Here is a 17,005-nt window from a genome sequence, read left to right as displayed (position 1 = left end):
GCCACCAAGCTGTTACTATGGTGTCAGTGACGTGATGGTCCTCGCCACTTCAGGTTTTAAGAGTTGGATTTTAAAAGTCCTAATAACCAACTTCCAAGCCATTTCATCAAAACAGGCTCTTCAAACAAGTTCAAACCACAAACAACTTTTGTCTGAAACCAGCCTTCACAGCATAGATTTGAAATCATAAGTCAGAACAAAACAGATTGTTATTAAAATGCCTGCTGTTGAGTGTCTGGTATGTATCACATTGTGTAGGCACTTAACACGTGGTGATTCCATGGCTCATGGTAGGTATGGAGCCCCCACCATCTCATTGTACTGAGATGTGCCTCATTCTATAATGTTTTGCAAGTATAATCTTTGTTAAAAAACTATAGTCAACAGTAGACCCTGAGGTGTTGTTGTGCATGACATTCTTTTTTTCTTTTTCTCTTAATGCAAAGAACCAGCTGGGCTTCCCTGTTGTAAAATTCATCAGCTCCAGATGTAATCATCTGTGGTTGGAGAGGCCAGTGTGTTCCTGGTTGGGTTGTCGCTTTGTTTAGAATTAAGAGGCTTATAAAGGAAGCCATAGAAACCCTGAGTTCCCCAATTGCCGCGGTACAGGAAACAGGGCTGTTAGTCAGCATCCATTGTCCTGACCGGATTGTTTAAGATGTAATTTCAAGACAATCGGAAAACACCACATGGCTCAATTATGTGGTTATTCAACATCAGGCTCACTCGTATTAAGGTTTGCTTTGGGGATAATTATGGGGAGAACGTTTCTGAAACTCATGAAATTTCACCGAATTATGAGGGTGTTGGGCCCCAACCTGATTATGTAACAGAGATCATGCGAGGAGGAAAAAGTAGATCTCTTCTGGGCAGCTGGTCTGCAGAGTTTGTCAGCAGCTGGCTGCGGGATCATGCGGGGAGCACCACTAACCCTGGTTAAGTTAGTAAGTCCCCGGCATACACACGCTGGCACCGGGTGCAGAGCTGCCCAGGTGCAAGCGGTGTGAAGATCAGACCTGCCGTCGCCACCTCAGCCCGTGACACTTGCGTTTGGAGGCTCCTGTTTGAAATCACGTTCGGTTTTTTCCTGTCCAGGGTCGTGGTGTGCTTTGCTCTCAGTTGTAGGTGCTCTGAGCACCTCCCTGAGTGTCGCACATGTGGTCTCTGAGTGGCTCAGATTTTGTGGAACCTGTACAGTTGACCCTTTGGTATCTGCAGGGAATTGGTTTCAGACTGGGATGTGAAAACCTGAGGATGCGTAAGTCCCTTATATATAGTGGCGTAGCATTTGCATATAGCCTGTGACATGATTCAGTGTGCTTTAAATCATCTCTCGATTACTTATAACAGCGGTCCCCAAGCCCCAGGCCATGGGTCAGTACTGGTCTGTGGCCTGTTAGAGACAGCAAGCTTCATCCTATTGACAGCCGCTCCCCGCCGCTCTCATTACCCCTGAGCTCCGCCTCCTGTCAGATCAGCACTGGTGGTAGATTCTCAGAGGAGCTCCAGCCCTGCTGATCTGTGCACGTGCGGGATCTAGGCTGTGTGCCCCTTGTGAGCATCTAATGTCTGACTATCTGAGTCTGCATTATGGTGAGTTATATACTTATTTCCTTATATATCACTATGTGATAGTAATAGAAATAAAGTGTACAGTAAGTACAATGCGCCTAAATCATCCCAAAGCCATCCGCCCTCCTTCCGTGGGAAAGTTGTCTTCCACGAAACTGGTCCCTGGTGCCAAAAAGGTCGGGGACCACTGACTTGCAATACCTAATGCAGTGTAAATGCGTTAATAGTCACAAATATGACATAAATGCTGTGTTAACTAGGTGTGGTCTCATACATGACAAATGCAAGTTTTGCTTTTCCCAACTTTCTGGAATTTTTTGTTTTCCTGAAGAGTTTTAATCAGTGGCTGGTTGGATCCGAGGCCAAGGAACCTCGGATCCGGAGGGTGAACTGTATTCTAAATCTGAGCATCTGAAACACACTCTGAGCTTCCCCCCAAAACTTGCTCTTCTAGCCCAGGCGGGCCTGACCCTCTGAGGGCTTCCCGAGAGGAATGTCATTCTGCGCCACACCCCGAGATGCTGAGTCACCATCTGTGGGGCAGGGACGGATATTTTCTGAAAGCTCTCCAGGTAGCTCTGATGTGCACCTCCCACTAAGAGCCATACTGGAAATGGTTCTATTGTATCTTTAAAAAAAATTTTTTTTTATAAACCACCTGAAATTCTTCGACAAGAACTAAATAATAAATTTGACATGTGAAATTCAAGGCAGTTAAGGCATTATGGAACACGTTTGTTGTCTTTTGATAACTTTTGGTATTACTCAGAAAATGCACCCCTTCTTCTGATGACATTTTCCTTGGAAAGGGCACGGTGGAGGTGGTGGGGTGGGTGGAATTTCATAAGTGACAACAAGTTCCCATCTATTGCCAGTCCCAGGAGTCTTTTTTGATGAATTTTTGATATTTCCTGTCCCCATCTACAAAAGAATGGAGGTTTTCCTGGAGCTTCTGAAGTAGGATTAGCTTCTGAAATACCCAACGACACCCTTCTGTCCTGGGTGTATCTTCCGCACAGCTTTCATCTCTTCTATGTCTTTGCTGCCTGCAGCTAAGCTGTTCTGCTGTGGTTCCGGAGGCTCCACTCTCCTCAGGCCTCTCGTCAGCTTTGTCGTCATTCCTTCCATGCTTCTGGCTGCCAAATCTTGATCTCTGGCCCTGCCCTTACAAATGTATGTGGTTTTCTGAGTGTACGTGACTGCCCATCACAGTGTGGGCCCTGAACCTGCAGCTTCGGTGTCACCCAGCAGTCTGAGAAATGCAGGTTCTCAGGTCCTACCCAGTTCAGTTCAGTCGCTCAGTCGTGTCTGACTCTGCGACCCCATGAATTGCAGCACGCCAGACCTCCCTGTCAATCACCAACTCCAGGAGTTCACTCAAACTCATGTCCATTGAGTCGGTGATGCCACCCAGCCATCTCATCCTCTGTCGTCCCCTTCTCCTCCTGCCCCCAATCCCTCCCAGCATCAGTCTTTTCCAGTGAGTCAGCTCTTCGCATCAGGTGGCCAAAGTATTGGACTTTCAGCTTTAGCATCAGTCCTTCCAAAGAACACCCAGGAGTGATCTCCTTTAGAATGGACTGGTTGGATCTCCTTGCAGTCCAAGGGACTCTCAAGAGTCTTCTCCAACACCACAGTTCAAAAGCATCGATTCTTCGGCGCTCAGCTTTCTTCACAGTCCAACTCTCACATCCGTACATGACCACTGGAAAAACCATAGCCTTAACTAGACGGACCTTTGTTGGCAAAGTAACGTCTCTGCTTTTTAATATGCTGTCTAGGTTGGTCATAACTTTCCTTAGAAGGAGTAAGCGTCTTTTAATTTCATGGCTGCAGTCACCATCTGCAGTGATATTGGAGCCCCAAAAAATAAAGTCTGACACTGTTTCCCCATCTCTTTGCCATGAAGTGATGGGACCAGATGCCATGATCTTAGTTTTCTGAATGTTGAGCTTTAAGCCAGCTTTTTCACTCTCCTCTTTCACTTTCATCAAGAGGCTTTTTAGTTCCTCTTTACTTTCTGCCATAAGAGTGGTGTCATCTGCATATCTGAGGTTATTGATATTTCTCCTGGCAATCTTGATTCCAGCTTGTGCTTCTTCCAGCCCAGCATTTCTCATGATGTACTCTGCATAGAAGTTAAATAAGCAGGGTGACAATATACAGCCTTGACAGACTCCTTTTCATATTTGGAACCAGTCTGTTGTTCCATGTCCAGTTCTAACTGTTGCTTCCTGACCTGCATATAGGTTTCTCAAGAGGCAGGTCAGGTGGTCTGGTATTCCCAACTCTTTCAGAATTGCCCACAGTTTATTGTAATCCACACAGTCAAAGGCTTTGGAATCATAGTCAATAAAGCAGAAATAGATGTTTTTCTGGAACTGTCTTGCTTTTCCCATGATCCAGCAGATGTTGACAATTTGATCTCTGGTTCCTCTGCCTTTTCTAAAACCAGCTTGAACATTTGGAAGTTCACAGTTCACATATTGCTAAAGCCTGGCTTAGAGAATTTTGAGCATTACTTTATTAGCATGTGAGATGAGTGCAATTGTGCGGTAGTTTGAGCTTTCTTTGGCATTGCCTTTTTTTGGGATTAGAATGAAAACTGACCTTTTCAGTCCTGTGGCCACTGCTGAGTTTTCCAAATTTGCTGGCATATTGAGTGCAGCACTTTCACATAGCTCAACTGGGGCTATTTCAATAGCATTACCTCCACTAGCTTTGTTCGTAGTGATGCTTTCTAAGGCCCACTTGACTTCACATTCCAGGATGTCTGGCTCTAGGTGAGTGGTCACACCATCGTGACTATCTGGGTCGTGAAGATCTTTTTTATACAGTTCTTCTATGTATTCTTGCCACCTCTTCTTAATGTCTTCTGCTTCTGTTAGGTCCATACCATTTCTGTCCTTTATCAAGCCCATCTTTGCATGAAATTTTCCCTTGGTATCTCTTGATTTTCTTGAAGAGATCTCTAGTCTTTCCCATTCTGTTGTTTTCCTCTATTTCTTTGCATTGATCGCTGAGGAAGGCTTTCTTATCTCTCCTTGCTATTCTTTGGAACTCTGCATTCAGATGCTTATATCTTTCCTTTTCTCCTTGGCTTTTCACTTCTCTTCTTTTCACAGCTATTTGTAAGCCTTCCCCAGACAGCCATTTTGCTTTTTTGCATTTCTTTTCCGTGGGGATGATCTTGATCCCTGTCTCCTGTACAGTGTCAGGAACCTGCGTCCATAGTTCCTCAGGCACTCTATCAGATCTAGTCCCTTAAATCTATTTCTCACTTCCACTGTATAATCATAAGGGATTTGATTTAGGCCCCGCCCAGACCTGCTTAAATCCTTGTCTGCATCTTAATAGTCCCTTGGACTGAAAGGAGATCCAGCCAGTCCATCCTAAAGGAGATCAGTCCTGGGTGTTCATTGGAAGGACTGATGCTGAAGCTGAAACTCCAATACTTTGGCCACCTGATGCGAAGAGTTGACTCATTGGAAAAGACCATGATGCTGGGAGGGATTGGGGGCACGAGGAGAAAGGGACGACAGAGGATGAGATGGTTGGATGGCATCACCAACTCGATGGACATGGGTTTGGGTGGACTCTGGGAGTTGTTGATGGACAGGGAGGCCTGTCATGCCGTGGTTCATGGGGTCACAAAGAGTCGGACACGACTGAGTGACTGAACTGAACTGAGCATCTTAAGAAGACCCCCAGATGATGTGTGTGCGTGTGGCAGTGTGAGGGCCCTGGTCGACAGCACCCCAGTTCACAGTGGAGCTTGGGGTCCACTCTGCGTTCTAATCGAAGCCTCCACTCTCACCCCATCCTTTTCTCCTGCCTGTTTCCACCATCCCATGTTTGTCTATTAGGTTGGAATATTTTTTTTTCCAGGCTATAATCTTGGCTTCAGTTTTCATTTTGTTCATTGATTCATTCAGATATTTATCAACTGCGCCCAGAGCTAGGTGTTGGGAGATGCAGTGAGCGAAACCAGACCTGGTTCCTGCCCTCATGAAGCTCAGCTTCTAGTGCCAGAACCAGATATTAAATTCATCATCATTTATAAATGTGAAATTACGATGAGCAGTGTAGAGAGCCTATAACAAATATATGAGTCATCAGGAATGCCAGGGAAGGCTTCCCTGAGGAGGTGATCTTCATGCCAAGCACTGAGGCCCGAGTAGGAGTTAACAAGGTGAAGAGGAGCAGAAAGAGCTTCCCAGGCAGAAGCAATAGCACATGCAGAGGCCTGGCTCGTCAGAGAAAGTCTGCAGAAAATTAACTTTTAAACGGACATTAAATTGCTCTTTAAGTCCTTCATCTTTATCTGCTTTTCCACCCAGTCTTGTCAGATTTACGCCTCTGTTCCTAAGCCGAGGAGCTGGCCTGGATGCGCATGCCTCCCGCTTGCACAAAGTGGCTGTGTCCTAGGTTGCATATGGCTTTAGCCTTGTTAGTCTAACATTTCATGATGACATTCACTGGTAAAGCCGCTTTCCTTACTGTTCCTTGATTATACCATGCTCAGATTGCAAACTGCTCTCTAATTCCCTCTTCATTCATGTTTTCAAAAAGTGAACTCTGTTGAAATATACATCAAAAAAAAAAGCACAAATCATAATGATGTTTGATGCATTTTTACAGAGTACATCAGTGTTACTAGCACCCCAATCAAGCAGTAGACTATACACACCCTAGAAGACCCCTGTCGACCCCCTCAGTCACTGCTCCCAGAGGTAACTGCTGTCCTGTCTCCTATTGATTAGTTTTGCCTGGAGCTGAACTTTGGGTCAGTTGAATCATGCTAGGTCATCTATTGAGTCTGGCTGCTTTTGCACACAACACTGGAAGAAGTCCTACCGTGTATCACAGGAGTTCATCTATTTTCTTTGCTGTATAGTCTGTGCATGGCGTGACTCTACCACAGTTTATCCATTCTAGTCGGCCTTTTCCAGTGTGGAGCTATTATGAAGTCTTATGCATGTCTTTTAGCAGATAAGTGTATACTTTTCTTTTGGAAATAAGCCTAGGAGTGGAATTATTTCACAGAATTTTCGTATGTTCAGCTCTAGTAGATACTGCCAAACGGTTTTCCAGATTAGCTGCACTAATTTCCATCCTCACTCATAGCGCCCAAGAGTTCCAGTTGCTCCTCACTGTGGCCAACTTTTGGTTTTGTCAGATTTCCTGGTAGCCATTCTGGTGGGTGTGTGGTACTGTTGCTTTGAGGCTTCACTTTGCATTTCTTTGACAACTGATGTTCCCATTTTTTACCTACTTGTTTTTTCTCTTTTTGATTTGTAGGAGCTCTTTGTATATTCTTTGTAGTTATTTATTACAGATATCTCTGTGGGTTGCCTTTTTAAAAAATAGCCTCTTAATGAATAGACATTCTTAATGTAGTCTAATTGATCAATAAATGTCTTCATATTTTAAATAATTTCTGTACCACATTTAGTTCCGTGGTGCAAAAAAAAAAATCTTAGGGGTAGAATACACAAATATATAAAGTAGTAAAACATAAAAAATTATAGGTGTGGAAAATATGAATTAGAAGATTTAGACTAGAGAGATAATAAGACACAAATAAGCCATGTAGTTCTCTGAATGTGTTATAGTTGAGCAATAAATATTGTCTAAAGCAGCTTAGAAGTCAAAACTCAAAGGGAACATGGTTTGTTATACAACTCACATTTATCTGAGGTCTTCAGATGGTTTTGTGAGGATCCAGGCAGACAGGTGAGGGGTGGATAGACTGAGAGATACATTCAAATGGAAATGGTAATTTGCATATTAGAGCTAACAGGCGTGTCTTCTGTTACAGGTTATTCAGCGATAGTTATGACCTCCCGGTTACGTGCGTTGGGTGGAAGAATTAATAACATACGCACCTCAGAATTACCCAAAGAGAAAACGCGATCAGAAGTCATCTGTAGCGTCCGCTTTTTAGATGGCTTGGTACAGACCTTTAAAGTTAACGTAAGTTCTTTAATTTTTTTTCTGAATAAATGCCCCTAAGAAATATTTTTTCATCTTTTGGTTTGTAAAATGAAAAGAATTATTTTAAAATAAAAGCTTGATGTCTCAGACCTTGCATGTTGAGCTTGAACTAGAAATACCCATAAAAACTTTGCCCACATTCTCGTCTCTACCTGATGTGTCTTTCCCTCTTACTTGTAAACTGTGTGAGTCTTAGATGTTACTGCTTCTGTGACACCTTTGCCCTCCTGCACTGACTCTCCAGTAATGGTGCCCTGTGCATGCTTTCTTAGAGCCCATGTCACGTTGCATGAACAGTAGTTAACAACTATCAGGTTTTATGTCACTCTTCAAGCTTTTGAGCTCTGTGGAATAGCAACAGTGTCATTTTCACTGTGCCTGCCGCACAGCAGGGGCTCATTAGTTGTGCAGATGGTAAATAGTGGGTCCTCTCTGGAGGGTAGTGAGGTGGTTAGCTACCCAGATGGCAGGGTTTGGAGACGGCCTGGCTTCTCCCACCTCAAGCCTGTGGCAGAAGCAGGGCTAGAAATGAGGTCTCTAGCCCTACATCAGCAGTGTGATGCCTAACCAGAAGCCTCCCCTGCCGCCTCACCCCACACCACTCACCACCTGGGTTTCTGTGACCTTTGCCTGTCTCTCCCATCCTCTGGCCAGTCCTAACGGGGTCATCTCCAGTCCCAGACTGACTGCCGGCAACTGCCCCAGCCTGGAAAATTCAGTGTGCAAGGGAAGGCATCAGAAAGAGGAAAGAGGGTATGGAGAACCATTGGGGGATGATAGGAGGCCACAAGAATTTAAAGGGTAACAAAAACCAGTCCCTTCTGAAATGCCCCCCACCCCACGAGTCTGCTTCCTGCTGACCCCACGTCACTGTGGACCTGAGCAGGGAAGAGAAGAGGGTGGTGTATATGAAGTCACCGCAGGGTGGGTGCTCTCTAAAGGCCCCACGGGTCTCAGCTTAGACCTGGCCCTTCTGTTAAAATGTACATTGTCCTGGAGCTATTCCCTAGCTGTATAGCTTCTTCCTGACAAGAACGTGAATGTTTATTCAGCACGTGTTTACTGAGCACCTACTCTGTGCCAGGCCCTGTTCTGGGTACAGAGAATACAGCAGTGAGCAGAAAAGAACAAAATCTGGGTCCTTTTAAAGCTTGCCGCCCAGGGGGAGGAAACGGACCATAAGCAAATGTCTGTTAAGTCAGGTGGTAGTGTGTACTTAGAAGAAAACTCTGGATAACAAGGGTGGAGAGTTCAGGGCAGGGCAAAGGGTGGAGCTGTCATTTACAGATTAGGGAAGCCCTCCCTTGTAAGATGACATTTCAGAGATGACCTAAAGGAAGTAAGGGAGGAACCCTGTGCTTCTCTGGAGGAAGCACATTCCAGGTAGAAGCAGCAGCAGAGCCAAGGCCCTGAGGCGGGGTCCCCTTAGTGTGGTTACAGAACAGGCTGGACGCCACTGTGTCTGGAGTGTAATGAGCGAGGAGGAGGGGAGCCAGGGAGGAGGTCAGAAATAACAGGTGATGGGGGTTAGTTTTTCTTCTGACGCATGCATGCACGCATGCTCAGTCGTGTCTGGCTTTGCGACCCCCTGCCAGGCTCCTCTGTCCATGGGATTCTCCGGCAAAAATACTGGAGTGGGCTGCCATGGCCCCCTCCAGGAAATCTTCCCAACCCAGGGATCGAACCCATATCTCCTGTATCTCCTGCATTGGCAGGCGATTCTTTACCACCGCGCCGCTTTGGAAGCCCTAATAGCCGTTTCAAAAGATTTTTTTTTTAATATCATAAAATGTTTTTATGAACAAATGAGCTGGCGAACACATATACACCAGCGTGCTTTTTGACAAAATGTCCCTTCCTCCCACATCAAGGTGGACACAAAATTGGAGGAATGAACACGGCAGATGGTACAGATAGAAGAAAAATAAAATCAATAAGGATGGAATATAACATTGTACTTGATTATTTTCCCATGTCACAACAAAACATTTGGGTGCAAATAGTTAATTTTTCCTCTTTCCCACTTAAGTCTAGAGAAGAAAAAAACAACTTTTTCTATAATAAAATAGGTACAGTTTTGGTGTTGTTTTTTTTTTTTTTTTTTACTTTTTTAACGTAACTTTTTTCCTCTTAAGGGGCCAGGGGGTTTGTGAAGAGCCCTGTAGGTCGGGCTGAGCACTGGCTGTGTTCTGAATGAGGCAAAGAGTGTTGAAGGGTTAGGGCAGAGACCTGATGTGATCTGACTCAGGTCTCACTCAGGGTGCTCTGTTGACTGGGAGGTAGGGGTAGGGCAAGGGCTGAGGCTCACAGTCTTTGGCAGAGACCATGATCATTAGACGGGGTTGTCATTCAGCCAAGAGTAAACCAAGCCTGGAAGTAACTTAAAACATGGAACCAATGGGATCTGGGATGTGAAAGAAGCCTCGAGGTGATCCCCAAGGTTTTTGACCTGATCAGTGGGCAAGATGGAGTTGGAATTTATAGAAATGGGAAAGGCTGAGAGAGAAGCAGGTTTGGGAGCAGAAATAACTGGTTCTGTTTTAGAAGTGGTCAGTTTGAGATGCTTGTTACTTGTCTTTGTAGACATGGCAATATGTACACAAATGAGTTGAAGGAAGAGTCTAGGCTAGGATACACGGGTGGATGCAGGGATGTTATCTCAGGATCACTTGAGACGAGACGGAGAAGATGACTGAGGTTCTGTGTTTGAAGCCTGGGGAGATGAGGAGCAAGCGGGAGACTGTCTCCGGAGATGAGGGGAGGCTGAGAGGGAACGAGAATCCCAAGTGAGAGCATGTTTTAAGGAGGAAGAGTGGTGAGGACGGCATCCACCCAGAGGTTACGTGAGGCCTCGGAACAGAGCCTGGTGTTCAGCGGGCGCCCGTCATCATCAGTGACGGGTGTCGCCGTGACAGTCTCTCCTGCCTCCGCTGCTCCCCGGGCTTCCAGCAGCCTGGTCAAGGCTGACCCGTGAATACAAGGGCCCGGTTCCAGCTTAGAATCTCCATCACTTTGTATGTTTTTGCTCCGAGGGGTCACATTCAGCTTCCTTAGCCCAGTCCCTCTCATGACCAGGAGCGAGCATCCTCAAGGAAGCTGGCCTGGATGTCAGCTGTTCTCAGCTCAGCCCAGAGAGCAAGGTTGTCTCGGGCAGTGACCTGATGTAGCCAAGGTGACCTCTGGCGGGCCCTTCTCATCAAAAATGTGTCTTATTTCAGGTCCATTTGAAAACTGGGTGAGTTGTGCAGATACCGGAATGAGGGATGATGCGTTCCAGAGGGGAGAGAGGCAGTGCAGAGGGCACGTGCAGGCTCTGGCATCAGACCCACCTGAGTCAGGCAGTCATACCCGTCAGCTGGCGGCTCAAGGCACGGAGCCTTTGGGACCTCTGCTTGCTTCTCTGCACAGGAAATGTGGTGACGGCTATGCGATGTTGCTGCGCAGATTGGAGATCCTATGTAAAATGTGCAGAGTACTGAGGCTGGCTCCTTGTAGATGCCCCACAGATTACAGTGATTGGTTTTGTTGTCGTTCAGTTGCCCAGTCGTGGCCGACTCTTTGCAGCCCCGTGAATTGCAGCACAACAGGCTTCCCTATCCTTCACAATCTCCCAGAGTTTGCTCAAACTCTTGTCTATTGAGTCAGTGATGTGGTCCAACCATCTCATCCTCTGTTGCCCCCTTCTCCTGCCTATCTTTCCCATCATCAGGGTCTTTTCCAACAAGTCAGCTCTTTGCATCAGGTGACCAAAGTACTGGAGCTTCATCTTCAGCGTCAGTCCCTCCAATGAATATTCAGGACTGATTTCTTTTAGATTTGGTTTGATCTCCTTGCTGTCCAAGGGACTCTCAAGAGTCTTCTCCAGCACCACAGTTCACGTTAAACATAATATAAAATCATACAACTAATAACTTCAGCAAGGGCAACGGATAGCTCTTGTCCTTGTGAATATCTTGTAATCTGGGGAGAGACTATGTCATGATTTGGAGTATGTGGACTAGGTCATCTTTTCCAAACCATCCTGACTCCCCTGGGATGGGAGGTGACCTGGGAAGCGGAGGCAGCAGCAGGAGCCAGGGCCCCGGGGCAGGAAGGGGACGTGTTCAGGACACGGGTGTGTCTCACGTTCCCACACTGCGGGCCGGATAATGTGAGACTGTCCTGGAGAAGCAGCTGCAGGAGGGGGTGACAGTTATCTAATTCTCCCCATCCTGGTCATGGTGACCTGTTTTCAGGTACATCATCTGCTCTCAGGCGCTCAAAAAAGCTGCCTTTGCTGGTTCTCTACGTGGTCTATTTTTGACTCACATTGCCCTTAAGTTAAAGGGTTGGGTTCAAACGATTCCGGAGAAGTCTGCCTGTTCAAGTAGAATTTGCAATTCCCACCCTCGAGCCTTTGTGCTGGGCCTTCCACTCGCTGCCTTTGCTGAGTGCCTGCACCCGGAGAGAGGCCGTGGCGCTCAGGCCTGTCACCCTTGCAGACCACAGTCAGGGGCTGCCTTGCCCTGCCCCGCTGTGTTCACTGTGCCCCAAGTGTTCTGTGGCACTTGGCACACGGAGTCCCGGTCACTGCTTGCACAGCTGACCTCCCCGGGAGGGCAGGAAAGGGACGCGTGTTGTGGCTCTGTCCCCGTTCCTCAGCCCCACGCCCGCTCCCTGAGCAGCAAGTGGAGAAGGTGGCTGAGCCCTGCTCTGGACGTGAAGTGGGCTGAATGTCTCCACTGGCTTCTCACTTCAGATGGCGCAGAGTAGGGAGGCAGATAATCCTCCAGTGTCCCCTGCCAGATCCCTTTGAGAGTATTTCCAGTGGCATTTGAGTATTCTTAGCTGTCTTCCTTCATGCCGTTAGAGTTTTCCTCCCTGCATATACTTGCCCGGCTTCTGAGGAGCCAGCACGGACCGACGTGGATTAGCCTTTTGCTGTGGATAATCCGTGAGCAGGTCACGCAGAATTTACTGTCATCAGGATGTCTTAGTTTCCCGATTCAGACATTATCACTTGAGAATCTCAGCTAAGAGGAAGGAAGAAATCTTAGAAAATTAATCTCATTCTTCTAAGTCATATTTACTTTAGCCTTATTTTCCATATGTTCAGTTGTGCTTCTTGACTTGGAATTTATTAAAGCATTTCTTATTGTAGGGTAGGGCTTCCCAGGTGGTACGGTGGTAAAGATTCTGCTTACCAGTGCAGGAGATGAAAGAGACATGGGTGGGGAAGATCCCCTGGAGGAGGAGATGGCAACCCACTTCAGCATTCTGGCCGGGAGAATCCCATGGACAGAGGAGCCTGGTGGGCTACAGTCCATAGGTCACAGAGAATTGGACATGACTGAGCGCATGCGTGCGCGCACACACACACACACACACACACGCATTGTAGGGTACATGCATGCATGAAGTCTCACCACATGTTTTAATACCTTCTTATCTGCAATAAAGACTCTAGAGACCAGCTCTTAATTTGTTTTAAAATTTTGTCCACTGGCCATTTTCTTTCCTAGAAACAAGATACCGGTCAAGTTCTGCTGGACATGGCTTACAACTGCCTGGGTGTGACTGAGAAGGAGTATTTCGGTTTACAGCATGGTGATGACTCACTGGACTCTCCTGTGAGTACCCTCCCTTGAGGACATGCTGGGCTCCTGCAGGGGTTGGTTTTATATCTTATGTTTTCTTACCCAACAGAGATGGCTTGAAGCAAGCAAACCCATCAGGAAGCAGTTAAAAGGTGGGTGTGAGCTTCCCATTCCGATTGAACACTAGGTGTTAGCATATCATGGCCCGTTTCTCTCCTCCAGTTCTCAGCATACCTGAAATATCTGGAACCTGGATTCCAGGTGGCCCAGGAGATGTGAGTAAGCTGGCTTCCTCCTGCCTGACTTCTGAGTTAGCAGAGAAACTTCCAGATCAGCTCCCAAGGCTCCTCGGCAGCTGTGGGCAAGAGAGGGAAACGTAAAAGAAGGCAGCTAAGAGCAGGGGAACCCACACTTCTTTTTTATAGGAAAGAAAGGGGAAGGACGATGACCTTTTTCAGCCCAGTGTGAGAGCCAGGATGGGAAAGACACACACACACACATCACACTCCCCCCACCCCTGCCCCCACCACTGCCAGTCCTTTTCAGCAGCACAGTTCCATTCCCTGGAAGCAGAGGCATGCATGGATAGATAGTGTCACAGATACACACGTGAGTGTATCCTGTTGCTGTAGGTTACCTTCCCGTTAGGCAGGCTGTCCAGCTACACCTCACCCCCCTCTGCCTGGCTTTCCAGTCATGCTCTCTGTTCCCCTCTATGCACTTTTTGCCCCAAACCTAGCTGACACGCAGGGCCACATACCTGCCTCTGCGCCTTCCCTGGGTCTGTTCCCTCTATTGGGAATGCTCTTCCCTCCCACTTCCCTATGTCCCAGTCTTGCCATTTCTCTTCAATGCCACTCAGATTCCATTTCCTCTAATAGAAGGCCTGCCTCCCTCTCCCCTCGCTTACATTGATCACTGTCTGCTTTGTGCCTCAGAATACCCTCTCCTTCACTCTGAGTTATTGGCCTTTATCGTCCTTGCAAAACGGCCACCTCTTTGCAGTTAGGGTACTTGTCACACCCCGCGTGGTGCTCTCCATATAGGAGGCAGCCAGTAGATGATCGAGGGGTGAAGCCAGGTGGATCTGTACACACGAATGTGCACACCCACGATGACACGTTCCCCACTGGCCCGGCGCCAAGGCAGGAAGGAGTAGCGATTAGGGGACCTGACTCGGATCCCATTGGTGCCTTCACCTGGAGTCAGGGCCTCAGCCCCCTTTCCTCCTGTGAGTTATGTCCTTAGCATTCAGAAGTACCAGGGGGAGCCGCAGAGATGCTGTGCAGGCAACTCTGTGCCCCCATTTGAATTTACAGAGCAATGAGCTCACATGTGCGTGGACAGGTGTTGTCATTCATTCTCTTATTAATCCTCTCAGCAGACAGGTTCCTTGCCGAGACTCTGACATGGCACTGGGCTAAGCTCTGGGAGTGAGAGTCGGACCTTGCTCTCAAGGAGCTTACAGCCAAGTGTAGGGATGGAGACAAGGGTAGAGGCAGCTCTGGGGTAGCCCTGCGCACGTGATAGGATGCTCTGGGTGCACAGAAGAGGATGAGAAAGGCAAGGAGGCATGCTTGGGACACAGAAATGAGAAGTTACAGAGCGGGGAGGCAGGGAGGGGAGCCAGGAGGGCATCCAGACCATTGGGAGGACTTATCCATCCCCTGCCTGATGTGTAGGTCGTCACCCTGCACCTAGAGCTACAGAATCACCCACTAGACCCAGGTACCTGAACAGAGGGACATTCACAAGTACACGCACACCATTAGAGACTTTGATACAGGCTGGAGATAAGACAGGAGTTCTACTGAGATGGGAGGGTGGAGCCCAGAATGAACTACTGTAGAGGAACTCAGTGGAGGAGAGCAGGGTAGAAAAGACTTGAGTTTCAGAGAGCAAGAAGGTTCTGGAAAGGATCAGTGACTAGATACTGAGTAATGGAGAGGTGAGAAATGGACATGAAGAAGAGCGTGGGATCTTTCAGACAGAATCTGATCGTCTGTTACCACATCCAGCAAAAGAAATGGACAAAAATCTATCCTTACAAGCAAATGGACTCTTGGCCTCGTTGCATAAAATATCTGAGTATGTTAGCTGTGTAATATTTGCTGGTATATGAATCATCTTTAGAATTCACTTTGCATTAAAAACATGAAATATTTTCCAGGATCAAAATTAATTTTAAAATGTGGCCATGCAGAATCAAAAGACTCAGTGCAGTTAACCGTGGTGTTGCCCTCAGCTGTGTGACCTAAGGCAAAACTCTGAGGGGCTGGGTGGCAAACCTGGTGGCTAGGTTGTTGCACGCTGCAGTCGACAGCACCCTAGCCTGTTCATAGTCGTGGCGGTGTTTGCATTCAAGAATGTATCTGAAAATATTTGAAAAGTATGGAGTCATTGTATATGTGTGAGATTTTCTTTGTGAGTTCTGTTTAATCTGCTAAATTAAGGATTTTTTAAATTCCTAGTACAGATGATGGAGTGCAGTGTTTGAACACCTCCCTAGGTTAAACATGTTACGGAAAATAGATTATATCTCATTTTATGCTGATGTTGCAAAAATATTTTACTCCTTATAGGCTTGGAGATTTCTGAACAATTAACTAACTCATGCACTCCTTTTGTGAAGCTAGTCCTTTTATTGATGGAAAAAGCTGTGGTCTAGTGAAAAACATGCATGACTTACGGGAGAGTAGCTGCTTACATACATTGCCTTTCTTAAAGGGAAAATTTAATTTGTTTTTGAAAAATGTTGTAGGAGGTTTCCCCTGTACCCTGCATTTTCGAGTAAGATTTTTTATACCTGATCCCAACACACTGCAGCAAGAACAAACCAGGTAATAACATTTTTTCTTAAGTTTTCTATTTAGTGTATAAAAATGGAGTAACCACTAAAAATGTACCCTTTAATTTGTCACTGTGGTCAGATCCTTCATTTGGGTATAACTGCAGCAACAGTCATTTAAGACCCAAGTAAAAACTGGGGGACATGTATTGAAATTTTAATCAGCAAATTAGTTTTCACCTTGAGCCTCTTTCTTCTGATTTGGTGCGGTCCCCAACATGCTCCTACCACCGTCTCCCCTTCCATCCAGGCTCCTCTTTGAGCTGAGCACCCTTGGTCTGAGAACGTGGGTATTTTCTGCTCCTGCAGGAAGGGAAGTTTGTCAAGGTCCTCTACTGATCAGATAGCGCAGTGTCTCTGAAGGGCTAGGAGTGAGCTCTTTAGGAGAACCAGAGGTCTCTTACCTGAGAACTTTCTATCAGATCCCCAGTTGGTAGGAGAGGAGGCCGGCCAGCATCTTGCCTCCGCCTCCACGACTGTGAACCAGATAAGGGAGAGAGGGCTGCAAGAGTTGTTTATCCCTCCAGGCTTGGCTCAGGTCCTGGCCCTCCTGTTGTGTTGGCACGTGGGTTTTCTGGGTGGGGACCTGTGCTTGGAACCAAAGGGCGGGCACAGGAGAGTTGATGCTGTTTAAACACGGGCTCTGCAAACTCACCTGGCCTCTCCTTCCCCTCCCCCAGGGCATCAGCCGGCCCTTTGGTTATTGAAACGTTTGTTTTTCTTAGGGAGGGAAACTCTTCCACCTGAAAAACAGCAGTGAATGTTCAGGGCAGTTAATTCCTGTCTTGTGCCCATGGTGGCCGTGAGACCGTCACCAAGGAGGCAGCATTAACTGGAACAGAAAGTGCTGTTTCATTTTTTTCCTTTTTTTAAATTAGTAATCACATGATCACATTTTAACTTGTAATGTGTGTAAAGGCCAAATGTTACTCTACAAGTTTGTCGTCTTTGCACACCTCGTCCCTCTACAATAGAAGGCATTGAAAATTTGACTTGTGTTTACTATCAAGTT

General features: G+C 46.8%; 1 protein-coding gene across 4 annotated transcripts in view; it reads left to right on the top strand.

Annotated features, from left to right (window-relative positions):
* The window catches only part of PTPN3 (protein tyrosine phosphatase, non-receptor type 3), a 158,342-nt gene that overhangs the window by 70,605 nt on the left and 70,732 nt on the right, over positions 1-17,005 (top strand). For all 4 annotated transcript variants that reach the window (XM_005684284.3, XM_005684283.3, XM_005684287.3 and 1 more), the window contains exons 2-5: positions 7,394-7,548; positions 13,071-13,178; positions 13,255-13,297; positions 15,907-15,985. In XM_005684284.3, coding sequence (XP_005684341.1) covers positions 7,394-7,548; positions 13,071-13,178; positions 13,255-13,297; positions 15,907-15,985 — 385 coding nt within the window. The remainder of the gene's footprint in view (positions 1-7,393; positions 7,549-13,070; positions 13,179-13,254; positions 13,298-15,906; positions 15,986-17,005) is intronic.

This window comes from Capra hircus, chromosome 8 (genome assembly GCF_001704415.2).
Source record: "Capra hircus breed San Clemente chromosome 8, ASM170441v1, whole genome shotgun sequence".
Lineage (NCBI taxonomy): Eukaryota > Metazoa > Chordata > Mammalia > Artiodactyla > Bovidae > Capra > Capra hircus.
This window is presented reverse-complemented; position numbering and strand designations above follow the sequence as displayed.